Source organism: Rhinichthys klamathensis, unplaced genomic scaffold (genome assembly GCF_029890125.1).
Source record: "Rhinichthys klamathensis goyatoka isolate OS25496 unplaced genomic scaffold, OSU_Roscu_1.1 h1tg000384l_1, whole genome shotgun sequence".
NCBI classification, from domain to species: domain Eukaryota; kingdom Metazoa; phylum Chordata; class Actinopteri; order Cypriniformes; family Leuciscidae; genus Rhinichthys; species Rhinichthys klamathensis.
The window spans coordinates 453,262-480,543 of NW_026606888.1; the positions used below are offsets into that span (position 1 = coordinate 453,262).

Consider the following 27,282-nt stretch of genomic DNA (forward strand, 5'->3'; position numbering starts at 1 on the left):
ATCAACCGTTTGAAAGAGAGATGCGCAAAAATGCCAAAAATGAGTCGGACTTGACTTCCCATCACTAACTGATCCGCACTTACAACTGTCGTCATGCGCTGAGCGGAAGTGACGTCCATAGCCAGAAGCGTGACGAAGGCTCGCTTAGAAATACAACAAGGAAGTAGACCTTCACTGTCAAGGCTAAAATAACATTTATAAAGGAGACATTTAATAGTCCAACGGCGACCTATCATTGAAAAAGTTCCGGGAGGGTATAGTCATCTCGGACTTACCCGAAAGCCCGTTAGTATCTGTTTGAATAACCGTGGAGCTCGAGTCCAGCAATGAACACGGACGTTGAATTTCACGTCAGGCAGAATTACCCGTGGAACAAACTGCCAGCAAATGTCAAACAGGTACTGTAACACACAGCAGCACACATGTCTTTATCACACACACACATACATTTGCCATCACTGCCTACCCTACCTGCGTAATAATTCACAGCATCAGCACGATTTACAGATATTCTGTCATGCATCTCATTCATTCATCCGTAAATACACACACAGACACACACACACACACACACACACACAGACAGACAGACAGACAGACAGACAGACAGACACACACACACACACACACACATCATCATCATCATCATCGTCGTCGTTACTGTCATCAGATTCCTCTGCATGGCACTAGTCCATGTGTAAGATCAATAGATGTTGGAAGGTTAATTATACGTTAGAAAGTTGACATTTTTTAGTGTTAAAGACAGTTGGAATTGCCATTTTGTTCCAATAATTAATTTTACATTGCCAGTAAATGGATTATTGAATAAGATGTGTGCATGTCAACGTTGTATCATATGTTTCTTTAAAATTCCTTCGGAGACAGTAACCCTGTGATGCATGAGTTATTTTGAAACAATGCATGTTAAAGTTAACAATATATTAATACAATAATGTTTATTAATATATATATACAAAATGTATTTATGTATTATGATCCATAATTCTAATTTATATTGTAGTGGACATAATATATACGTTTTATAATATTTATGAATGGTTTGATTTATTTGTTTTATTGTTTGTTTATTTAGTATTTATTGAATTATTTATTGAGTAGTTCATTAATTTATCGTTGGATTGATTGATTTATCGAAATGATATATTTTGAGTCATCCACTATCCACTGCAATATAAACTAGTATAGAATAATTATGGGTATGGAAATTGGAAACCATGCATAAGATGGTTAAAAAGGAAACAAAATGAGACATTTGTTGACATACAGTAGGAATATTGGGTTATACAGTAAATGTTTATAATATAGAAAATGTGGCTTTTGAAATACTTTATAAAATGTTGAAATTGATTTTTCATGTGGCAATTGATTTTTCTTTCACATTCAATTCATATTCACACAGTCAAATTCACGTTCTCATAAATGGTGTCAAACATTGTGTTTACTGACCATGCACTGTGTTCCTGAATCTTTTGGGATTAAATGTTTTCACACTTTCTCTCATACCTGCTTTGTTTTTTAATTGTCATCTTGCTTAATTCATAGAGTCTTGGAAACTCCCAGCGTGAATATGACAAGCAGGTTCTTCTGTACAGTATCCGAAACCAGCTACGCTTCCGCAATAACCTAGGTAAGCGTTAGATCAACTCAGAAAATCTATTGCTTTTCTCTTCCATAACTCCTATTTTTCATTCCATTCCAGACCAAAAATCTCATTTGTAGCTTCTATTAGCAGATGTAATTACTTTGAAGTAATAACTTGAAGGAGTGACCAAATCATTGCCCTGATTTAGTGTCCCACAACACTGTCTTCTTTAAAAACCTCTTCTTTAACAGTCAGGCATGTGAAGAAGGATGAACGCAAGTATTACGAAGAGCTGTTGAAGTACAGCCGAGAGCATCTGATGCTTTACCCCTACCACCTGTCTGACATCATGGTCAAGGGTCTGCGGGTCACCCCCTTCTCCTACTACATCAGCATCATGGAGGTTTGCTCTTAAACTCTTAAAGTCTTGAACAGTTTTGAAAGCGTTTATTTAACATTTGTTTGTACTTTTTTGTTTTGTAATTGTTTGTAAAGAGAGTATAAACAATAATGGGGAGAATAGGGAGGGACTGCAAATTATGCTTAACTCAAACCTGCACTGCCCACCTAAGCACCACAGCTCAATGTGTAGGCTACATCTCTAAAGAATTAATTAAATTTTCTCAAACAACCCTTCCAAATTATTTGGTCTACAGTTACCACTGATGATGTGAAAACTGTTGCAACATATGGTAGACATGGGCTATCATCCAAGCGTTGTGTTTTTGTTTTTCTTCCTAATGATAGAGAAGTATTAACTGTTTACCATTTTATTGTTGCTCTTGTTAATGATCATTACAGTATAAGTTCTGCATTCTGACAATGCTCCAGAGTCCTGGCACGTAATTTTTTTTTGACGGGTAGTTTTGTGTTTGAGCTTATGAAGATTACTGTAGATGACTCATGCAGTGTCAGCTTACCATATTTAATTGTATAAAGCAAGTGTCTGCTTTCTATCTCTTGTGACTTAAAGCTGCAGTCCGTAACTTTTTTGGGTTAAAAATTATCCAAAATAAATTTCTGAGCAAGTACATAACCAGCCAGTGTTCAAAACTAACTGCTTGCCTTAGCTCGATTCAAAACGGTAAGCTTGTAATAATGTTTTTAATTCCAGTGGTACTGGTGGATTTCCGCGTGAGATTCGAGCATGTCTTTGCGTCATTACGTCCCATCTGTACACATAAAGAAGGAGTCTCGGCTAATAGGCTATTTTGCGAGTGAGGATGTTGGAGGTGGAGATTTATAGCCTTTTCTCACTGCACTTGATATAATTAAACTTATTAATTTGATGGCGGATCCAGAAAGGTTTAAACGACAATCACCAGTGACAACTGGAGATTCACCCGTTGTAAAATGCAAAAGACTTTAGACTAAGAGTTTGGAAAAAGAGACTGCAACCGGCCCATGCGAAAACAAGGATAAATATCTGAAGGGCTTTAAATGTAGTCACGCAATGCTGATGTTGTTAACATTAACAATTTGAGAACAAAGTATAATTTGCACGGTTTGACGTGATATGATAAGCGATCGTTAGATTTAATCAGCGCAATTTACTACAATGCTTTTTTTCAGTTAGTTGGTCAGAATAACAAAAGTGGCTGTTACTTACTTGTTCAGATGACATTTTAGGGTGAAAATTATTGTTGGTCATACTTCCAAAAAAAATAATCTGTGATTCTGAACACCAGTATCCACACCGGTGCGACGACTGACATACTGCACACTCTCCTCAAAACATTGGATTCATCCGCGCTGTGCCGTGTCGAGGCACAACTCACGTAAAGTTGATAATTCTGTGAATAACTGCAATTGCAGATTTCGAACAGAGATGGCGACAAAGAGGAAAAACTGTGGACTGCAGCTTTAAATTAATTTACCATCAGTAAGTTTTAGTCTTAGTTCGTTTTTAAATATATATTCTGATGTTCTGAGAGTATCAAGGGAAAGTTCACTCTCGTTATTTACTCACTCTCACGTCATTTCAAACCTGTATGACATTCTTTCTTCTGAGAAACATTAAAGGAAAGGTTTTAATGCTGCTCTTTTCCATAAAATGAAAGCGTCAGGGTTATGTTTGGTTTGTCTGTGTTTGAGGGGCCATTTACACGACACCATTTTCAACGAAAAATGTTAAACTTTTTAAGCGCTTTAACCATTTATTTACACGAAAACGCGGCGGCCTGAAAACGCAAACTTTTGAAAACGATACCGTTATCATCTCCATGTAAACTACAAAATCACGAGTTTGTGAAAACGGTGGCGTCATGTGCATGCATATCATGTGTTGTTCAGTCTATGGGCGCGCAATGTTTCTTTACAAAGTGACATCGCCAACTTCTGGCCCAGTATGCATATTACAGTGTTTTTAGTCGTTTTTGTGGATCTGTGTGAACAAGAATCGTTCTGACAATATTGTCGTCTTTCTAAAAACGTTACATCATTGTCATGTAAACTTACCCTTAGGCCCTGTCCACATGGAGACGTGTTTAGCTGTATACGTACAAATTTTGTATCGTATTGGCGTTTCGTCCAGACGGATCCGGCGTTTTGGGACACTAAAACCGCTATTTTTTTAAACCGGGTCCCAGAGTGGATAAACCTGAAAATGACACCCTTGCGTTTTCGTGTGTACGGCCAATCCGTACATTTTGTGAAACGATGATGTCATCACACCACGTGTCAGCATTAGTCACACACCACTACGTCACACGTAACAGCAACAACAATGGCGGACTATATGCTTGTGGTCATGCTGCAGAAGCTACTGAGCCTATTAGCTTTACTAAAGCAAAATCTTCTGCTCCTATGCTACTACGGTGAGCAATCTTCATCTTCACCTTGTTGTCGTGTTGGGTTCGTATAGAGCGGGCAAGGTTATGCGCATGCTCCAAGTCTTCTTCTCCTTGTTTAGTGTTTTTCTGTGGCAAAATTACAGCGCCACATACTGGTCTGGCATGTATACCACATCGTTTTCAGTCAGTTTCAGTGGTTTCGCGTGTTCGCATATATTTCTTGAGACGATGCCATATTTACCAAAAAAAAAATTAGAACGAGGAAAAAAAAAAAGATTGGATAGGGAAAGCTCTGGCTTCGTGTGGATGTGGCTTTAGGCCCTGTTTACACGAGAACGCTCGCGGGTGAAAACGAAAAAATATTTTATCAGATGTGCCGTCTTCGTTTACACAGAGACGGTGTTTTGGGGCTTAAAAACGCAAAAAAGTGAAACCACCCTCCAGAGTGGAAATCTTAAAAACGCTCCACCGTCTAAAGGGTAAAAACGCAAAGGTCTGCTAGACAGTGTTGTTGTGTGGCAGTGCTTCACATTGCCACCTAGCCGCCTGGAGTGCATACTACATCGAATTTCACACACTTTTGCGTCACCATATGCACACAGATTTCCCACCCATAACGCTCGTCTAAACGCAGAATAAAAAGTGATAACGCAACGCCACTTTTGCGTTTTCTCTTCAGATCGTTTCCGTGTAAACAGCCTTAGTTTTGGTATTTGCTTGCCTGCCTTTCTGATTTCCTTGTTAGTTGCCTTGGTTACTGATTGAGTTACGCACCTGTTTGTAGTTGAGTTGCTCGTTATCTTGTTTCCATATTTACTCCTCCGTATCCTCTTGTCATTATAAAGAGGTTTTTCTGTTTCTGTCAAGTGTTTAAAGTTACCTGATTTTTTTTTTTTTATTTTTTTTTTTTTATTAAACACTTTACTGCTGCAATTAGATCCTTTATTTTTCATTCTCTGCGTCAACCCAGTGTGACAGAAAGTGGATGGTAACCAGGCTGTCAACCAGGGTATATTTTAAAAAATCTGAAACTCTATGATAGCTTTGTGTGACGAAAATTATCCACAGTCATCATTCATCCATTCAAATGAGCAGCTTGGACATTCTGCTGTAATCACTTCCTTTTGATTTCCATGGAAGAAAGAAGGTCATATGGGTTTTGAAAGGCATAAGGAAGAGTGTGATGACAGAATCATAACTCTTGTTTTGAAACTTCATTTCAGTTGAATATTACAACCCAATCTCTTTCCTCTTCATTCAGGACATCATGAACTGTGAGAAGAGTTATGATTCCCTGCCCAACTTCACTGCTGCTGATTGTAAGTTGTTTTCTCTCTGTCTGAACTGGGAATCATTATTTGTTACTGGTGCTGCTGACTGTTCATGCACAATAACGAGGCCACAAACCACTGGAGACGACTGAACATTGCCCACTCAAAATGAAGTGGCACTTCAAAATGAGTTATTCGGACTAAAATGAAAGTACAGTAAATATTTCAATCAATATGTTTTGCTATTGCTTTGAAAGTAATTAATTTAGCAATGCCGTCTTTATGCTACAAACTTGTCAAATATATATACACTACAAAGGTTACAGGTACGTTTACTGTTTGTGAAACAGTTTGTGAAAACGTCAAATTATAAAAAATGAAATAAAATATAAATAGAATTATGCAGTTGAATCTGTTTAAGCTATAGAGTTGTAAAACTAAAAAATGAGTCAGTTAATTGATTCAGTCAGCAATCAATGTAATTTCTGAAGGTATTGTTTTTTTTTAACAATAAATATCATATATCACGAAAGACCCATTAAAATAGTAGTACTCAACAACTAGTATTCAACAATTACTAGTATTCAATTCATTACTAGTATTCAACAAGCACTGAATTTATAACACTGAAATCAATAGTTTTGCAGGTTCAAGTAATACTGTGTAAATAGTCAGACATCGACATAAAATGTGTTTAGACTTTGGACTGGCATTTTCTTTAGCTTGCTGGATTATGCATTTATGAATACAAGTTTTGAAATCACCACGAAGGAGCAATAAAATACTTGACAATAAAACAAACCATCACACTACATTATTTTGTGGAAAAAGAAGGCATGTAATTTTTAGAGTATTTTACGAAACTCTTACATTTACCCATATGCCTTCTCATTATTCACATGAAAGACACGTGCCTGTGTATCCTATGGGAATTGAAGTCATCACTTTTATGTGAATTGCGGGCACAGATTAAAGTGAATTGTGTAGAAGGAATTACTACGGTGGCCGAGAGAGCTCAACGCGCTGCAACTGAAGAAAACACATGCAAGTACAAAAAAACACATGCAAATAAAATAAAACGCATGCAAATAAAATAAAACGCGTGCAAATAAAAAAAACACCCGCAAATTAAGAAAACATCTTCATCAGTTTCACAACACACGTGTGCTCCAAATACTCACAACACCACCAAATACAAACGCGCTGCAAAAGCTCACAACACAAATACAGAAAACGCGCTGCAAATAACACAGAGCACAACGGAAATGTTTCCAGAGGAACCAAATAAGTGACGAACCCGGCTGGGACGTGCGTGCTGGCAGTGGCATAGATATCCATAAATCTATGCGTGCTGGTGCTTACAGCTTAAAATTATACTTTATTTATTTATTTGTGCAAAACATACAGAGATTACATTTTTTTATGACATGCAACTTGTATACAATGTACAAAATGTATTAACAATGTGTTCAATGTCATCAGAATACAAATGAGAAAAGAACAATGAGCTGGAAACTAAAATAAATAAATAAAAAAGATAAAGAAGAAAATCATGAAGGAAAGATATTTATCTATACATCAGTTACACTGTACAAATTGTTTCATGTTATTACATTTTCATAAAGAAAAGTTTCGTAAGAAATGTTAGGTTATGTAGGGTCCAAAATTTTAAAGTTGAGACACACAGATATAACGCATATTTTAAAAGCTTTTTTGTAAACTAAAAATAAAAATGTATTTGCATCCGTTATGTTGACAGCATTATATTTCTGTGGTAAGAACAGCTCTTCAGCTGATGGACGCTGTGCTGCGTTGTCATGGGAACATCCCAGGTGAAAATAATGAGGAAATTAATTTCAATTTCAATTTTATTAATGGATAGCCCCTTGAGATGCAACATCTCATTTTCAAGAGTGTCCATAGATATAGACATAAAACTATATGTATGGACGCCTAGATTTATGGATATCTATTCCAGCACGTCCCAGCCGGGTTCGTCACTTATTTGGTTCCTCTGGAAACATTTCCGTTGTGCTCTGTGTTATTTGCAGCGCGTTTTCTGTATTTGTGTTGTGAGCTTTTGCAGCGCGTTTGTATTTGGTGGTGTTGTGAGTATTTGGAGCACACGTGTGTTGTGAAACTGATGAAGATGTTTTCTTAATTTGCGGGTGTGTTTTTTTATTTGCACGCGTTTTTTTGTATTTGCATGCGTTTTATTTTATTTGCATGTGTTTTTTTGTATTTGCATGTGTTTTCTTCAGTTGCAGCGCGTTGAGCTCTCTCGGCCACCGTAAATTACAGTGTAACCCACTCATACATACGGTACATATGCACTCCAAAGCATCTGGGTAAAACATCAATGGCATAATAGCACAGCATTAAACCATGTTATGAAACAAATAATTGTATTTGAAACAATAATTGTTCACCATAGCTGGTTAGGCTGTGCATGCTCAGAGATCTCAGAGAGCATGGTCTTTGGGTTGGGTAGACAGAAGGTAAACAGCAGGTTATCCATGGGTCTCTCTCTCTAATCTTAGTCTGAAGTGATGCTGCTCTCTTGCCCTTCACAGCTCACTCCACAGCCTTTGGCATCATGCCTGGCATGACTCGGTCAGACCTGGCCTTCTCTAATGATCCCAGGACCCTGTGTCCTATGCATGGGGAGGGACAGGCTGCTGAGGCCACAGGAAGGCAGGATCTGGGGCATAGATTGCAGATTAGGTGTCCACACATAAAGTATTTGAAAATTAGCAGCCATTAGGATATTAATTGATCTAACTGTTGACCTTTTCAGGTCTGAGGCTACTTGGGATTGGCAGGAACCAGTACATTGACCTAATGAACCAATGCAGGTCTTCCAAAGTAAGTCGTTCTTGGTTTTACAATGTAGATCAATTAGGATCTTTTGGTTAACTTCCAAGCTCTTCTGGGATTTCAACATGATGTTCATTAGATGATTCTCAAATCTGGATGGTTTCATGGGTCCCTTTGAAGATGAAAGATCTAAATCCATAGAGAGCAGTGCTTTGTACACACAGTGATAACCTCACACTGTTGCCTAAGCAGCATCTGTCTGTGGCTAGAAATTCTTCCGGAGGAAAACGGCTCGGGATCTCCTGCCAGCAAAACCTGTGGAGATCACAGTAGAGCCCTGGTGGGTGGTACAGACCGGATACATCACCGAGGACGACATGAGGGTAAGACGGATTAATTCTACTATGTTTCTTCAGTGTTATTTATTAGGCTATTTAGGATATTAGGCTTTTGGAAATGGAAAAAAGGAAAGAATATTACTTCAAAGAAATGGAATGGCTGAGAATAGAACTTAATTATGAATTTAATATTCCTGTTATGATGCAACTAAAACTCTGTTTTCTAACACACCATAAAAAATAATAAAAAAGATCCGAACAAAGAACCAAATTATTATCAACTGCCACATTCTCTCTCATATTTCCTGCATGAAACTGTCAAGAGGACAAAGTCTCTCCTAGTTGTTCATTTGAAGGTTTGTAACTGGTGTGAAATACCTGTGGCCTTTTGTGCTGGATGATTCCAGATCTGCTCTGTGGCGGAGAAGTCTGCCATTGATAAGCTGATCGATTCTGGACCACAGCTGGCTGGATCAATGGAGTACAACGTGGTTCTGAGTGAGTGTCACTGAGAGAGTTTCAGTCTTTTAGGAGGCCAACTTAAATGAAAAACCACTTGTAATAATATACTGATTAAGCCATGATATGATCTATGCGTGAATCCAAGTTACTGTACTGATTAATCTAGATGTTTTACCATTAATGTTTTAATGCAATCAATGTAGCGATGATGACTATGATTGTCATCCTTTTTCAGTACTGCAGATGTTGAAACTTGCTGATTAGGTAGCACTGGTGACAAAGCCATTAAAACAAAAAAGTAAAGACAAAAAAAAATTAATTGCAAATAATAGTTGTGACCAATAAATGCAATCACCATATATTTTGTCCCATGAAATCACATATTTGGCTGTAAAGCATTGATGATGTTGGGACACAAAGGTACACATTTTAATAAATAGTTTTTATATTGGCCTAATTTTTATAGACTCCAAACATTTTGACAGTGAATTATGAAATGAGACTATATAACAGCCATAGTTATATATATATATATATAGGCCTCTATGTATATATATATAAATCCAAAGTAAATTATATTCTGCCACTCCACTTAAATATTACATAATTATTTGAATAAGATAATAATAAAAATAGTAACAACAACAACATATTTACTGAATATTTAACATTTGAGCCAAATTACCATAGTTACTACAGAAACGTCTGGTCTGTACTGGACTGTGCCGAGCTGTCCATTGGCCTGTGCAGAGGATTGGTTTCCATGCCAGCAGATAATGGCAGCAAACAATCTAAAAGTGTGGGGCCAGTAACAGTACGACCTCTAACAAAAATGTAGTCGCACATGCAGAAAAAGTGGTTGCAAAATGCCACAGTTTAGTCACAGGACTCACAGCTCTTAGATGGTGCATTCAGTACAAGAAAAGTCCTACCTATTCATTTTCTCATTTTCTCAGGTTTGTACAACCGGGGCTATATATATCTTGATGTGCCCATATCAGATGACAGCTGTATTTCAGGTATGCACTGCACTTTATCAAATAGGCTTTATTTATAAGCTCTCTGGTGAGTTTGTATGAAACCCTAAGTCTGTTTGCTTTGTATGACCCTTTTGAAAGGATTTTGCTTATCCATCCCGAGTTTCGCTTAGATTGTACGCAATAGAGGATGGGAGAATCATTGATCAAAAAGGGATGATGGCTCACCCACACAACCTCTACTTGGTTCTCATTTTCAGTGCCTCCGCTTGAGGGGTTTGTCATGAACAGAGTCCAGGGCGATTATTTCGAAACGCTTCTCTACAAAATCTTCGTTTCCATCGACGAGCAGACCAACGTGTCTGAGGTACATATTCAGTTTTCACTTTGCAGTGCTCTTGAAATGCTGTCTCGTTTCTTCAGTGATTCTGCTTGTCTTTGAGCCCCTCATACCACTTTTCTATTTGTCATTTCAGCTGGCTAATGTACTGGAGATTGACTTGGGCCTGGTGAAGGTACGTATCTTGCAGGGATGAAAATGGAAGGCCATTTACATGGAATGTTTGATATGAAATGATGCTTTTATAGCTGACTGGGAGGGCGGTGAATCCAGGATGCACCAGTGCTGTAGTTACCGCCACTGCAAAAGAAAACCAAAAAAAAAAACCGAAAGGCAATTTTCTAAATCCTTTGCTCTTTTGATGGGTTATGAAATGAGTCCTTCTTTGAATGTATGATGCAGACTGAGGAGAATGAAGACTGGACCATTGTGTTCACACATTTCCTTTGTAGCCATTTACCCCCATTTCAGTATCTGGCAGAGTGGAAAACAAGCTTATTCATAAGATCTGTCATGAAAAACCATCACTCCTTATTAGAAAAACCAACACTGACGTGACTCAAAGGACACGATCTTTACCAATGAATTTATTTTTACGCAGGATAGGTAGTATTCATTTTCATTATCTCATTGACATTTTGCTAAGACAAATAGAATGAAACGTTTCCTGCAGTCATCCTATTAGAGAAAACCTATTCATTTAGTAAATGATGATGAAATAGAGTATGTTTGAATAGATCCATTGCCGTCAGTGTTTACGTGGCAGACATGGTCCCTTTTGATAGGGATGTTGGAAAGTTGGAAAAGCTTGATTATTGGACCTCATTCATGAAACATGAGCAAATTATTTTTTGGTGTAAACCTAAAACCAGTCAATGCAACAATTTATGTAAGAATGGTTTAATGGACATTATTAATTAATGATTTACACACAATTTCATTCCTTTCATGATTTATGAATAAAATAAAAATATTCAGAAATATCAGTGTAGAGTGAACATTCTAATCAACTCATCTAAAAATAGAGTGCAGTGATATTCAAATTCTCATTCTCATCATAATTTATAGCACAATGATATAATACCAGGCTGTATGGAGCCCAAATCCTGACCTAGTTTCTCCAGCACCATTCAATCTTTCTCAGAGCCAACAGTGTTATCTTCATATGTGACAGTACCGCAATTTTCTTTTCTGTTCCACTTCACCTGGAACCATTCTGAATTGTGCTTATAGCCATGTAGAGAATAACCTTTGGAAAAATAAGGGAATATGTATTCATAACCTTAGCTCGGTTGGCCTAGCTGCAAAATGATTTGGATGCAACAGATTTTTATGTTTCTTGTTGTCAGGTGAAAAGGGCAGATGGAAATTGTGTTTTGGCTGGATGCTGCTGTGATAATGTTTATTATTATAAAGCTGTTTCCGATATTGCTATGGATTATTAATGAAGATGTGTGGATGCTTTCCAAACATAATTCAGAGACTGGACGACTTGCCCATAAAGTTATGGTGTTAACATGCATATATAGTTGTCAATAATCATCATTGGTTTGTGTATGAATGCTGAGTGAATATTGGACTTTTCTCTGTTGTCTTCCAGAATGCAGTGTCCATGTATTGTCGCCTGGGGTTTGCTATCAAAAAGGGTCAGGTGATCAGCCCGGACCAGCTGCACCTCTCATGGAAGAGTGCCCCTTCGGTCAATAGACTCAAGTATGAGAAGACATTCCTGACACTGATGAATAGGCTATTAGTGCTGGCTCATGTCTGAGAAAAAAAAAAACTGTTGTGGGAACCTCAAGCTCAGCCAGATGGACCATTCAGACATACAGAGACTCTATCTGTTTGGTTGGTGTTAGTGACCATTGCTCTATTATTATTGGTGGGCTACACAGCTGGCCATTTCTTTTGATAAAAAAGGGCAATAGTGCTGGGAAAATATCTATTTTCTGATTTAGTCCTTCCAGTGAATGAAAATGAGTATGAAATAAATATTGATTCTTAAAATCCGAAGATTGATCTTATAAAATATGCATTTTTAGAGTTGACGCATGAACATTACTGCCAAACATAATTTGTCTAGATTTCGCTGGGCTGCTGTCGCTACTTCACACAGATGCATACTCTACCTCTATTAATCATTTTATTTATATATTTATAATATTATTTATTTATAATAATATTCTATTCATAATGCTATTTATTTTTTTGCTAGTGATGTTAATCTAATTTGTTTCATAATTACAATTATAAATTAAATTAAAATTGTATAAATAAAATATAAATTAAAAAATCTATAAAAAATATAATGTTATATAATACTTTTTATAATTATTATATTTGATAATGCAATAATATAAAAAAGTATGCATACTTAACAATAATTCAGAATAATAATACTTTTTTTTAAATTAATTTCCCATGAAGGAAAGAGTTTCTGTGTTATTGATAGTGACATCCAAAAAAACACCCCCAAAACTCCTCTGTTCTATTGTGTTGTGCTAGCTTTGTATCACACTCTGTAATGGCTAAAATATTTGTAAATGTTGAAATAAAGAGAACCTGTAGTGTGACAGTAAAAATGCATGTTATGCGATTAAGTAATTAGTAAAACACTCCTGACATTGTAATTTAAATATTTCCAAAATTTACACTAACAAATTGAAATCAGAATTGAATCGAGAGCTTGTGATTCAGAGTCAAATCGAATCAGGATTTTTTTTTGTTGGCTGCAATTGCTGTATGTGTGAACGTCCTGTAAAAGGCTTATTGTGTTTTAACATGAGATTGTTTGTCTCAACTTGACAGGGGCACCATGGACCCTCAGAAGATGCTGCTGTCATGGGAGGGTGGCAGTCCAGTGATGGAGGCAGGTTCCTCAGCCACTGACACAGACACCACCAGCCTAGAGGACCAGGGTGAGAGCACAACTGCATTCATTAAATCATAAACGGCTTTCCACTCATCTGTTAAACACTAACTCACTCTACTGCAGTTTACTGTTAAACATTAGACTGGCTCCAATCAGTACATAAATCACAATAATGGGGATGAAATGACTGTGATTTTCCCAACCCTCTAGACACAGCAAGTGTGAGCAGTCTAAGTATTCCAGTGGCCCCGACTAAGAGGATCGCCTTCCTGTTTGACTCCACCCTCACCGCCTTCCTCATGATGGGCAATCTCTCCCCTGTTAGTGTCTCACTCACAGATTTTTGTATTTCTGTTTTACAGAAGTATTTAGATTTATAGTGTATTTTTATAGTGCTTGATATAATTTATTGCAGATTGCATGCCTGGTTTCTTAATTAAATGCAACTGACAAGGGTTGTACCAATGCTAAAATTATGACCGATATAGTAAGCCAATAATTATGTTTACATTTTTGTATGATAACCGCTAAATGGATGATTTTTTTTTAACCATTTTTTTGCAAATTAGGAATAAAACAATAAATTGTTTTAAATGATTCAAGTGAATTTAGGCATCACAACATTATAATGCAGTGTGTAAAATGGATAAAGTTTACATTTAACAGTGTTAATGATTAACTTTAAGTGAACGTTAGGTTACAGCAAAGGTCATCAAAATGTAAAATTTTGGGTAAGGAGAATGTACAATTAAAAGGCATCGAATGTCGACTATCGAATGTCAACTTTTAAAAACTCTTAATATCGGCTGATATCTGATCTCGCACTGATCATATAATGGTCATTTTCTATGGTATTTTGACGCAGATTAATCTGTCACTTGATAAAAGCAGCCAAATAAGGGAGATGCCAATATGAATTGTGTCATGCCCTTTATCCTTTAAAAAACCATGAACAAAACTACTCAAGTTAAAGAAAAACACCCAGAATACGTTAAATATGAGTTCACTTGCAACAAGGACAAAACACGATTTGTGCCCTCCACAATGTGTTTAGTGTGGTGAATTATTGCCTGCCGAGAGCATGAAACCATCGAAATTCAATTTTGTACACTAAACAATTTTAGTACTGTGTTATGTCACCACTTGAACTCCAGTGTAAAAGCTGGACCCTGAAGCTAAACCAGTTAAGAACCACTGATTTAGTTAACTTAGAGGAGGATTCATACTCAAGGATTTTCTAAAATTGTCTAAGATTGAACTATTATCAAAGATGTTTTGTATATCATCTATAAATACCGGGATGTCATGTGGTTCTTTTCATCTCAGAACTTGAAGAGCCACGCCGTGACTATGTTTGAGGTGGGGAAATTGTCTGATGAGACCCTGGACAGTTTTCTCATGGAATTGGAGAAGGTAATACCCTTATTATAGGACACAAAATAGGCTGAGGGACACACAGTGGACAGACAATCTCCAGCTCTGTGCTTGTATTGAAATAGAAAGGGGCCATCGCCAGGAGCTGATTATACAACACACAGAGTCGCATTTTTCACTTTGGCACTGCTCTCACATCTCTTGCACACACAAAAGCATAAAGGCTATTGCATTTCTCCCTTAATATCTCTTTTCTTGTTTGCACACGTTCTCACACTCACACACATATAATGACTGTCTTTGTGTTGCTGAGGTTGATAAGGATGCTTTCATGTTATAAGGTGGAGAGCACCGCTGAAGGAGAGGCTCAGAGATATTTTGACCATGCGCTGACCCTCAGGAACACAATACTTTTTCTGCGCTACAACAAAGATCTCACACCTGATCAGGGCCCTGATTTACCAAACATAGGTATGTGTCAGTATTTGAGGGCTTGAATGTGCAAAACCTTGGTGATAAATCAAATATTTATGCATTAAATATTATATCGTCACTTGACAAAAATGAATTCATTTTCACATATCAGGCCTTCTGAATTGTTCAAGAATTCATTCATGTTTACTGATGCATTTTTAAGAATACAATAAATGATTGAATGAATGAAAAATTATACAAAATATATATACAGCACAAAAGTATTGGTATGTATAAAAATAAATTGTTTAATTATTACAGATAAATAAAAATGATTAATAATCATTCTTCCTTTTGTTTATTTAGTTAAAAACAATGTGTGGAATATGCCTTAAAAAAAGGAGCAAAATGCTAAATTAATAAAGTTCTCGCATTAACATTTGAGTCATTTTTAAGTATTTAAATGTAAGTATTTTCAGAGCAAATGCAAATATATGTATATCAAATATAGTATACATATTGAGTATGCCAAATGTAATATAAAAATGACACAAATATATGTATATTTCCCAAACTTGGTCTGTACGTTTTTTCAAACATCAGCAAATATTTTATTGAAATTCTAATGAGATATTGGATCAATGGCATGTTGTTTTATTCCCTTTGGTAATCATTATCAGTGTCCTTATATAAACTGTATCACTGTATGATCTTTATTGAATTAAATTTTCTTTTAATTATGGAGTGGTACAAGTCCATGCATGTTCACACGTTCTGGTTAACTTGGCACTAATATATGTTTGTGTTTCTCATCAGGCCTGCCTCTGGACCTCCTCCGCTGTGAAAGCCTGCTGGGATTGGACCCTGCCACCTGCAGCCGTGTTTTAAACAAGAACTATAAACTGCTAGTTTCCATGGCGCCACTCAGCAACGAGATCCGGCCAATCAGCAGCTGCACGCCTCAGGTAGTCCCAACTGTAGTCAGACCCGTAGAGAGGGATGTGCGATCACTGGGACTTTGTGTGTGCTCAGTGAGCAGTCAGATCCCCGTCCTCTTGAGAGTATGATTCAAGCTAAATAGGTCTTTCTTTGCCTCTGGGTTTCTTTACAAAAGTTGCACGTTGTATAAAACTACCCACTGACTACATCTCTGCATTTCCATAATGTTCTTTGCTGTTTAGATGTCTTTCATTTTGAACAGCACAAATAAGGTCAGCATTTGGCCTGGGGATAAGTTTCAGTGTGCGTTTAGAATAATTTCACGTCGCATTACATGTTTTGTCACTAGGTGCTTTTGGTTTTAAGTTAGGCTTGTATGTTAGAGTATCTTTATATTGTCTGGTCTGTTTCTTTCAGCACATCGGTCCAGCCATTCCTGAGGTCAGCTCCATCTGGTTCAAGCTGTATCTGTATTCTATCACTGGTCAAGGCCCTCCTTCACTGCTGCTGTCCAAGGGCTCCAGGCTCCGGAAGCTGCCAGATATCTTCCAGGTCAGTCTCAGCATTCAAATATTTATTTCATTTTTTTTTTTAATTCATTTTTTTTTTTTTAATTGTGCATTCCAGTTTAATACAATTCTTATTGCATCAGTATTCCTTTTAAATAATTACATGCATTTATTTTAATATTTGAATGCATTTTAATAAATAAATGTATTTACATTCAATGTAAATAAATAATGATTTTTTTCAAAGTCTCTTATGCACACCAAGACTGCATTTTATTTGATGCATTTAAATGCATAAATTCCGTACATCTTTTAAAGTGAAATAACGCTTACATTTCAATTTGGCATGTTACTCAGGCCTACGATCGACTGCTTATTACATCATGGGGTCATGACCCCGGGGTAGTCCCATCATCCAACGTGCTAACAATGTTGAATGACGCCCTGACCCACTCTGCTGTGCTCATTCAGGTAATACAGGGAGACCCTAAACAACTAAGAGTTACATATTCAAATACCTACTTTAGAACATATTCTCTTATCCAAGTTATACCAAAATGTATCACTCTCTTCAGGGACATGGAATGCACGGACATGGTGAGACTGTCTATGTCCCCTTCCCATTTGATGAGGAAGACCTTAAAGCAGGTAAAATCTCTATCTATACATACAGTGGCCCAATACAGTATTTGGACATAAAAATGTCTGAATGTCATTAGTTAAACCTAAAAAAAAGTGATTTATATTTTGTTTGGGTCACTAAAGATGTGTCTTTGTGCCTCATTTTAGCACTCTGAATAGCAAAGCCATTCTAACTGGCCACTCTGGTTTGTGTTGCCTCTCCCAGAGTTCTCATATTCCAATATGTGTGCGCACAAAGCCCTTAAGATCTTGCAGGACAAAGTGGATCTGGAGCACCAGTGTGGCTACATCACCATGCTCAACCACAACAACAGACATCGCAGACGACCCAGTGACGCCGACGGTGGGGCTAAGAGCTTCTTCTGAATCTACACTGTCCATTGAACCAATCTGTGAAGGGCCTGATAAGGACAGCACCTACGCTGATCATTAGCCACTCCAAGCTGTATCGATAAGTGCTGCAATTAGATTAGAATGAGAACAACAACCACTTCTCAGAACAGCTCTCACCATTGTGTTTTATTAGAGCTGGTCTCTAATTCAATTAATGTTTTAATTGCAGTCCACATGTTTTATTGCATCACTAATCAGAGTGAAACATGAACGCTACCTTCAGGGTCTCAAAGAAACATGAGATTCACTCTCTTTACTTTCCTCACAGGAGACCCTGATCTAAGCGGAGTGCTTGAAGCCAACGGGAGCAATGAATCTTTCGAGCTGGTTACAGAGGAGAATAACGGAGATGGCAGCAAGAAACAGGGAACAGAAGGTAGGTGTTCTTTGACTGATATAACCAGAACCGCAGATGTATTAATTTTTTTGAGAAAACATGCGGAATGGATTTGAACATGCCAGAATGTGTTAAACTGAACTGAGAGTACTAGTGGGGAATGCTAATCAATATGAGGCGCTCAGAAAATCATGTTTGCTCACTCTCCCAGGGACGTCCAGTGAGGATGAATGGGTTCCTCTGGAGCTTTGCTTTGGGATGCCTCTTTTTAGCTCTGAGCTAAACCGCAAAGTGTGTCAGAGGATCGTCTCCCACAAACTCTGCAGCAAAGACAGGTGACAACCTAAACAAATGTCACTTTTTTTTTTACTGTGCATAAAGGTTTTTAAAAATACTGTGGTTGCATGTCTGCAAATATTTCTGGCTAAGCACATATGAATCCAGCCCATTTACTTTCCCTTTAACCATTTCCTTTTGTCTGTACACTATCCGTATCAGTAAAAGTAGCACTATACTGTTTATATATTAACATTAAGCCGATTCAGACAGCGCTTGAACGCACAACAACACACACAATTATGCCAAAATGCCAGTTTTGTCGAGTATCCTCGCAAGCACGGTTAAATTAAGTATTAATTGTATGCAAAGAGTTGAGAAAATAGGATGTGCGTCTGATCCACTTCATATGCGTCAGGTGACAGCATATGTGACAGAATCCTATTAATCCTGCAGCTGTGATGTCTGTCATTAATGTTAATCAAAGAACAAAAGACCGAGAAAATCACTCACTGCTTGACAGGGCAAGTAAAAATCTCAACTTGAAAGGGCAGGTAAATGGGGCATTTATGGGTTTATGTGTAGATTATTTTAAGTTCACTTAAATTAAAAGTTGTTACATTATTTAAAGCCTAATAAATGTTACAATTATTTACAAAAAATATAGCTTTTAATTATGCTATTTAAAAAAAATCTATTTCATAGAGACATTCATAGCGGTATTGGTGGTTGGTGATGCCTTCTTTCATGAAAAGAAGCCATTAAACAAATATTTAAAATATAAGCTACTGTCTTTGTTGTTTCTACCTTAATTTGAATGTGAAATTATTACAATATAAAAATGTATGAAAAACTTTAATATTAGGTTGCATTAATCGTGATTAATTGCAGGAAAAATGTGCGATTATTGTATATAATTATTTATTATTACGGAATTGACAGCACTAAAATATGTTATATTTTGGTACAGTGATATAATTAATCTGTTATAATTAAATAATTACCTTCTCATTCATGTTTGTACAAATGAATGTTTGTTGGGCTTTGATTATAATTAAACATGCAAAGTCTGAAATGTTATAAATAAACTTGGTATTTTGGAATACCAATTCAATGTGTGTATACCAGAAAGAAAAAGAATCACCTTTGCCATGTTTCATTATCACTATCGTCCCAGCTATACTGACAGGTAACACTAAAAATAGGTGGTGTGAGAAATCACACCTGTTCTCTGTGACAGTCTGCGACTGACCTGTGCTTTTTAATCAGAAACAATGTCTGCTTGCATAATGACATATTGAATACATGCATTAACAATATTAAGCATATTTAAGCAGCGTTAAGGATATTTAATCATGTTAGTTTTGACAGCTTTAATTACAACAGATATGGTCAAATTGGACTAAAGAATAAGGAACATACTCTTTTTCTTTTGCAGTCTTCAAGAGTTACTACATTCCAGTCGAAAACTGGCATTAAAAGTTCTCAGTTTTGTTCATTCATTCCAGGTAAATATTCACTTATTTTATTTTATTGTTCCTAATATAATGTGGATTTAGTTCATAGTAGCAGTGCTAATGTCTTATTTCAAAAATTTCATTCAGCAGTATTACACTGTCATGGAAAACCTGGAAGTATCATGGAGTTTAATGAAATCAGGAACTTTAAAAGTCATGGAAATTTCTATGCATATAATTTTTTTCTAGTTACCCTGTGAAAAATCCAGCATTGCTGGTCACCAGCATAAGGTTTGTTTTGTATGCTGGGATCATCAGCATGCTACACCAGCTCTGTTTTGCTCGTCCACCAGCTAGACCAGCACCATACCAGCTCTAACTGGCATAAACCAGCTTGGACCAACATGAAATTCATGATGCTTTATGCTGGATTTTTTAGCAGGGTATGCTCTGCTGTAAAATATTTCATCAGCTAGAAATTGCTCTTTGGGAGTGCAATCTCTATAAAAATGAGCAAGAAGTGTGAGACTCCAGGTGTTTTTTCACTGTCAGATGTTCTTTGTATGTGTGATGAGTTTACCATTTTTCACCGTCCCTCACAGGACGGAAAACAGCCTGCGGACCCTGACAGTGGGGTCTCGGGTCCCCTGTGTCAGCCCCCGGCAGAGTCTGGCGTCCCCCTCCCTGCGATCAACCTGTTCTTCAAGGACGGCGAGCTGAAGGAATGGAGCGGCCGAGCGCCTCCCTCCCTACACATCTCTGCCCCACAGAGAGATCAGCCCACATAAAATACCACTCTCAAAATCACCCTGTTCAAATCCACACCATTCTCCACTCACTTATGTCATGAGTTACCATGTTACCTGTGGCACTCAATCACACACAGCCATCAAGTGCTGCCGCCACCCATCACATCTGGATGCGAGCGTCCAGAGTAACTCAAAAATCCCAACGGTTTCAATCAAACATCTCATTCACCCAACGTCACACGAATACAAAATAGAAAAGCTATTTACAAATGATCCTATATTGACCTTTTAATGTGTATATAGACTTTGCTTGGAAAACATAGGACCAATCCTGGGGTTGGATAAAGTCACCCTACTCGTATTGTCATGTTTTGTGACCTGATGCATGATATCACTGCACAAAATCTCAAAAACTACTTGACTGAGGGTTTGAAAACATGAAGTTGAGGTTTACTTTTTGCACAAAGCCTGTGGATGACATTCAGGTATAATCGATTTGTTTTTTTATTTTCTTTGTAAATCAAGACCTTAGTTGGTACTCGATTACAGTCTATTTGGTTGAGTCGTATTCCAGCTGGAAAACCTGTCTCTCAATTCTGCTTAGCAGAGGAGCATTTCTGCTTCACTGAGACCAAAGACCAACTTGTTTTATGTTGATTTTTTACCATTATTTTACTTTCTTGCTGCCTTATTTGCGTTGTGCCCAGTAGACTGCTGTGTCACCAAATGCATTTATTTCCACTTGGCCAGTTTTGACACGTTCAATTCGTTTTAGTCTAGCTCAGGCACACAAACCTGCAATTAGTGACACGGTTATCGAATATCAAATCAGTACCTAGATGTGTTGAATATCAGTATAGGTTTAGAGTTTGTTGTGCGAGTATTATGCAGTAATACAGCATTAAAATCCCCCTCAGTGGCCTGACCTTTTCCCTCATGCCTTTACTGAGGGTGTTGCCAGTGTTTCCCCAAACAAACCTTATAGTGGTGTATGATGATGATGAAGACCGATTAGAGATCTTGATGCTGCATGATGAGTGTGTAGAGTCGTTGTGTGTATTGTGCGCCGTTCTCTCCTCATCTCTTTATTTCCCCTGTCCATTCCTTCCTGCATCGATATGATCCAAAACAACAGCGGCCCCGTGCCTGACCCTGTCACAGTGTTAGGGAAAAAAATAACCGATAGTTTTATAAAGTCACCCTGCATTTTAGGAAATCTCTGTTGTAGTGTACTTGATGGGACTGTGTACATGCTCTTGTAATTAAATGGGTACAAAAGTTACATTTCCCCTCTCACGCCATCCCATTCTCCAAAATATATGTCATAACAAATGAATATGTAAAAAGTATATGAAAGTACTAATAAATATGTTACAAAAACACCAATTATAAAGTGTTTGCATGCTGCGTTTCATTTCGAAAGCTGTTTTCTTCAGGTTGTTGATTGCTCAGCTACAGGCAGGCCGGCTCCCCGGTGACTGTAATTACTATAGCAACACAAATTCGGGGTGTCACCAGGGGGCAGTGAGGCCCTGAAATGGGGCATGTCATCATTGGAATAGAGGGGGAGAAAAAGCATCTGATGATGCCTGTCAACAATTTGTGTTGAGCTGTTCTGTATTTTCCATCCTACAGTATGTGCAAGACCACTGTACGTAGTGGTTTTACTTTTTGTCATTAATTTTATAATTAATCTTCTTGTAGCTTAATAATTGAAAATGGTTTTATCTGGAGACTTGCTCTTTAAAACTAGGTCAGTAACTGAAGTCAGAAACTTTCAATATTTCAAGAAATGTGTGTATGGGAGGAAATTTGACACAGCGGGTGGTTACACTCCATTTTTATTGTAGATGTTCTTGCAACCTATGAAACTTTTAGCCAGAGAACTTTCTTTCTACCCTTTCATATTTCTAAGCAGTGCTTAATAAAACAAAACTGGCACGATCTACATTAATTACTATGTTGATGTAATTTGTCACTTAATTGGAAAGAGGTTAAATACTTTTATTTACAGTTGAAAAGACTTGAGGCTCACTTTAAAATTCATAGACCTCATTTGTGAACAGGGGTGTTTGTAGACTTTCATCAGTAGCACAAGCCCCATTAAAATGTGTCCCAATATTATACTCTTGTGATAATGTTATGGATATAAATTGCCTATACCTGTAGTAAGTCATTCACAACCTGTACACGCAATAAAGAGATGCTAAGGTGTGTTTACACCAAGGACGACAACTATAATATAACTACTACTATACTGATAACTATATAATTATATAATGATAACTGCTTTCACGTCCACACCAAGACAATGACGCTCTGTATAAGCGCTGTTTATGTCGTCTATGTTTTAAATGTGCAAGCTCAGTTGGATTCTGACTGGCTGTCAGTGGTTTTATTGTTCATCAGTTGGAAAATAAACTGCAGAAATGTTGTCTGTTGCTTTGCTGCCCTCACATGTTATCAGAAATGATCTTTTTCCCACTTCTGAAGTCGTGATTTCAAGCTGTTGATGGAAAGAATAGGAATCAAGGACAACATGGTTTAGTCTTGCCTATTTCTTGGGGAAATCTTATTAAAGTCAAAATGTTTTGAAGAAATTTAATTTTTAATAAAATGTAGTGTCATATTATTCTCTCTGAGAGCTTGCTGATGATTTTTGAATTTCGGTCAAATATGCTATTTTCTATTTTTTATGAAATTGTGTTTGCTCATCTGCAATACGTCTCTAGGACGTTTCCGTTCTGACGTTAAACTGACATTTAGAACATGTCTTTAAGATGTTTATGATTTAGAATGAATGTAAACCTGACATCTTAAAAACATTTGTCAGATGTTTGTACACAGCAGATGCTTTCCAGATGGAGCTCTTGCAGACGTATGTGTGGTATCTATAGACTATAGCCTATCTGTTGTGGTAAAAAACTAATAAAGAATACCAGCCACATCAGCAATCATTCTCCCCTCCACCATGTATAAAGTTTATGGCACGCCTAACTCGGAAACTCGGGTATCAAAATTATTTTCCCAGTTTCCCAGTAAATACGACTTTAGAGGGGTGTTCATGTCCAATATCTGACTAGGAAACCCGTATTTATAATCCGATAGCATGTTAAGGCAGCATTAATGCTCAATTTTTTTAAAGCACGATATACTGATTGGCTGTCAATGTTTTTATTGTTCGGCTAGATAAAGTTGTTCTGAAAGTGATTCCAATGATATCATTCTTTATCGTTATAGTTCCTATTCTCATAGAATTAGAGCAATTATTAAAATGTTATAGGCTATAAGTTATCATCCTTAGCTATCGTCCTTATTCACTGACAAAAGATAGACATTTGCTAGTTTTGTTTCTTACTGTAGAATATATCCAGATAGCACACGTACATCACGGAGACGTCTATTTGATGTGCGTGTTTACATCTGGAAGACGTAGTGTTTGGTCATCTGCAATACGTCTATTTCCTGTCAGATGTCAAATAGACGTTTAGAAGATGTCTTTAAGACGTAATGATTTAGAATGTATGTTAAACTGACATCTTAAAGATGTCTATCAGATGTTAGTAAAATCAGCTTTCCAGATGAAGTGATCTTTAACAGACATCTTGCAGACGTATGTGTGCCATAACACATTCACCTCATCCTCCAGCACTCTTTTTATTTTCTGAAAAACAATTCAGTGAGTGAGTGATGCGTTCGAATGAATCAAACTGAATCACAAACTGTTTCAGACCATTTTGCAAACCCGCTTGATCGATTAGATCAAGTGATTTATTGGCGAATCGTTCTGATTCTAAAACACAAATGCCATGATTGCTGAAATATTTTGGTTTACTGTAAATAATACAGTGAAATATGGCTGAAATATCGCTTTGCCCGACAAGGATTTATCAGTATTGGGTCTATGGCCCAAAATGTACTTTATAATTATTAATTAGGCTACATTATTATTGCAAGTTAATAACCTATGTTTTTGCTTAGGCTATTTATTTGTTAGACAGCTTTAGTTTCAGTGGGTCCTCTGATCTAGCGTTGCAATAGGCCTATATTTAGTAAAACAAGAGCACAAATGCGGTTGATACTTCACATATTAATGATGGCTTGATGGTGTCTGTCTAAACTGCTTTAAATCATGTTATGCTTTTCCAGTAATGTCACTTTAAATGAGGGAGCGCGTGTAAGTGTGTGACTGTGGTTTTATTTCTTCAGCTCTGCCTGTTAGTTTAGTTCGCGTATCTGATAGACCCGAGCAAACAGCAGCAGGTGCAGTTCAAACCATCGGGAGCATTTTGACATTCGCTGCACGAGAGACAAACCCGCTTTACGTTACTGTAAAGACGCGAATAACGTGTTTGCCTTTCTCTATTCGGATTCCGCAGAAACATTTGATTCATTTCATCAGTATGAAGCTTTGAAGAACTTGGAAACATCAGGTGTGATAGGACTACTAAGTAGCCTAACTAACTGCGTGGAGCAACACTCATTGGATGAAAACTACACACCGGATGTAATGCATCTTACTTATCCCAAACAATAACGTTCTCTTCTTAGGTAAAGTAGCCTACTTTGTTTTGGTCTGTTATTGTGATGCGCGCGGACCTAGCTTTAGTAAGCAACCATATGCGCAAAGCGAGCATCGCAGCGAATCTACTTCCAGATGTCCATCTCTCTCTGCTCGTAACAGGTGGAGCTCATTTCACTCCATCTGTCCGCTGCTGAAGTGGCATATATGGGCAACCAGGTTGACAAACTGTCACACCTAAGTTACGCCGAAGTTCCCACGACTGACCCGAACGGACTGGACACGGAGGAAGACGGCCCGCGGATCGGGGTCTCGTACATTTTCGCGACCGACGACGACGAACTGGACGATAATCATCATCAACATGTCGATGGACCGGAGCAAAAGGAGGAAGAGAAGCCGTACAACGAGCTGGGCTGCGCAGTTTACCACCGAGACGAGTGCATTTACGAGAAGAGTGGCAACACTAGGGAACTGGAGACGTTTAGCCCGGAGAATTTACTGAACAAATGTAAGCCCGGAGACGTTCTGGAGTTCGTGTCCACCGGCCAGTACCCGCACTGGGCTGTGTACGTCGGGGACTTCCAGGTGGTGCACCTGCATCGGGCGGAGGTCAAGAACAGTTTTCTGACCGATGCTAGTCAGGGCAGGAGGGGCAGGATCGTAAACGAGCTGTACAAATTCAAACCCCTGAGTTCTGACATGGTGGTGCAGAACGCAATGGAGCAGGTGGGAGCGAAAGACAGAGAATTAAGTTGGAGAAATTCGGAGTGTTTCGCCGCCTGGTGCAAATTCGGTAAACGGGAGTTCAAGATGGGAGTGGAGATACGGATAGGAAAACAGCCGTACAGATTAAAGATCCTTTTGCCTGACAAACAGTTTCATATGCTGGAGTTTCAGAGTTTGGAGGATTTGATCATGGAAAAGAGGAGAAATGATCAGATCGGTAAAGCGGCTGTTATACAGGAGTTGGCGCATCATTTAAGCCATAGCGGAAGTGAAGCGAACGTTCATTGACATGCAACAGGTAGCGGAAAGAAATGTTTCACAACAACATAACATATCCGTGATTCTCACGAAAGCCGTTCAGAACATTTCCCTGGAAAATCATTTTAACTTAAATAACTGTTTTAAGAACACATTGTGTCAGTACAGGCAGCACACTTGTGATACAGTAGCTCTTCATCATATCACTGCGCCGCTCGCATAGATGTTCTGTTATGTCAGGGACTAGGAGAAGGATGTCACTTAAAGAGTTTGCCAAAAATTGGGTACTAAATAATTTTTTTTCACAACCGCCTTTATAAAAACAGTAAAACACTCTATGGCAATGTGTTAAAAATAATGTTACAATGCAAAACATCTTAATGTTCCTACATGCTTCATTTAGCCTACTTTCGGCCAAATTTTTTTTAGTTTTTTTTTTCAGTTTTGGGGCTTCGTGAGATTCATGACATCACGTATTATGATGGTTCATCTGACATCACAAATTATGATGACAAATTATGTTAGAAAAATTTCACACTCAGTTATTAAAAAAATTCTAGTCAGATGATGGTATTGTTTTTAAAATGGCTCTCAAGTTGTAAGCTGTTCTTTATCATGTATAATCAGGCTCTCTATGAGTTGCAAAATTGCCATAAATCCTTATATGTGGACCTTCCTTTATAAAAGTTTTGGCACAGATGAAATTGCAGCAAGTAAACTGTGACTGAATCCACCTATTTACCCTCTCTCTCAGTTATTCCTGTTTTTCTCATTACACATGAACATAGCTGACCTCACAATTAGCTCTTTAGCTGGGTCAGTATGGTGCATTTCTTAAAGGCAGGGTAGGTGATTTGTTCCAGAAACATTTTTTTGTTATGCTGGTTATTTGTATTTTATGTATAGGCCTATATATAAGTGGTATACATGTTTTTTTTTGTATATAAATCGTCTGTGGAAGGCTTAGGACCATAAGATGTTTGTCCAATCATTGCATTCAAATGTCGATACGATACGATGATATGATGTCCTGTCAAAGTATGTATTTCCATACCTCCGTGCAGCCTGCTCGCGCAGACATCATACGTCATCAGCGCATTTCATGCTATGCAGAGTTAGACAGACGTCAGTCATCAAACACCTTTAAAGGGTCACTTCACCCATTTGCATTAAGGTTTGTATTGTTAGAAACCCAGTCATATATTATAATG

At 37.6% G+C, this 27,282-nt stretch overlaps 2 protein-coding genes across 2 annotated transcripts; both read left to right on the forward strand.

Annotated features, from left to right (window-relative positions):
- The first annotated feature begins 103 nt into the window (after positions 1-103).
- Positions 104-21,955, forward strand: fam91a1 (family with sequence similarity 91 member A1). The gene is made up of 24 exons (XM_056233909.1): positions 104-398; positions 1,564-1,648; positions 1,855-2,006; positions 5,657-5,714; positions 8,464-8,531; positions 8,753-8,866; positions 9,229-9,319; positions 10,240-10,302; positions 10,521-10,627; positions 10,737-10,775; positions 12,201-12,313; positions 13,409-13,518; positions 13,683-13,792; positions 14,799-14,885; positions 15,188-15,317; positions 16,077-16,225; positions 16,617-16,751; positions 17,066-17,179; positions 17,284-17,356; positions 17,556-17,693; positions 18,012-18,119; positions 18,292-18,415; positions 19,795-19,864; positions 20,416-21,955. Exons 1-24 carry the CDS (start codon positions 327-329, stop codon positions 20,599-20,601), a joined length of 2,496 nt encoding a protein of 831 aa, XP_056089884.1. The 5' UTR covers positions 104-326; the 3' UTR covers positions 20,602-21,955.
- A 3,176-nt stretch (positions 21,956-25,131) lies between these two features.
- lratd2a (LRAT domain containing 2a) lies at positions 25,132-26,186 on the forward strand. The gene has a single exon (XM_056233922.1). It carries the CDS (start codon positions 25,292-25,294, stop codon positions 26,099-26,101), a length of 810 nt encoding a protein of 269 aa, XP_056089897.1. The 5' UTR covers positions 25,132-25,291; the 3' UTR covers positions 26,102-26,186.
- The last annotated feature ends 1,096 nt before the right edge of the window (positions 26,187-27,282 follow it).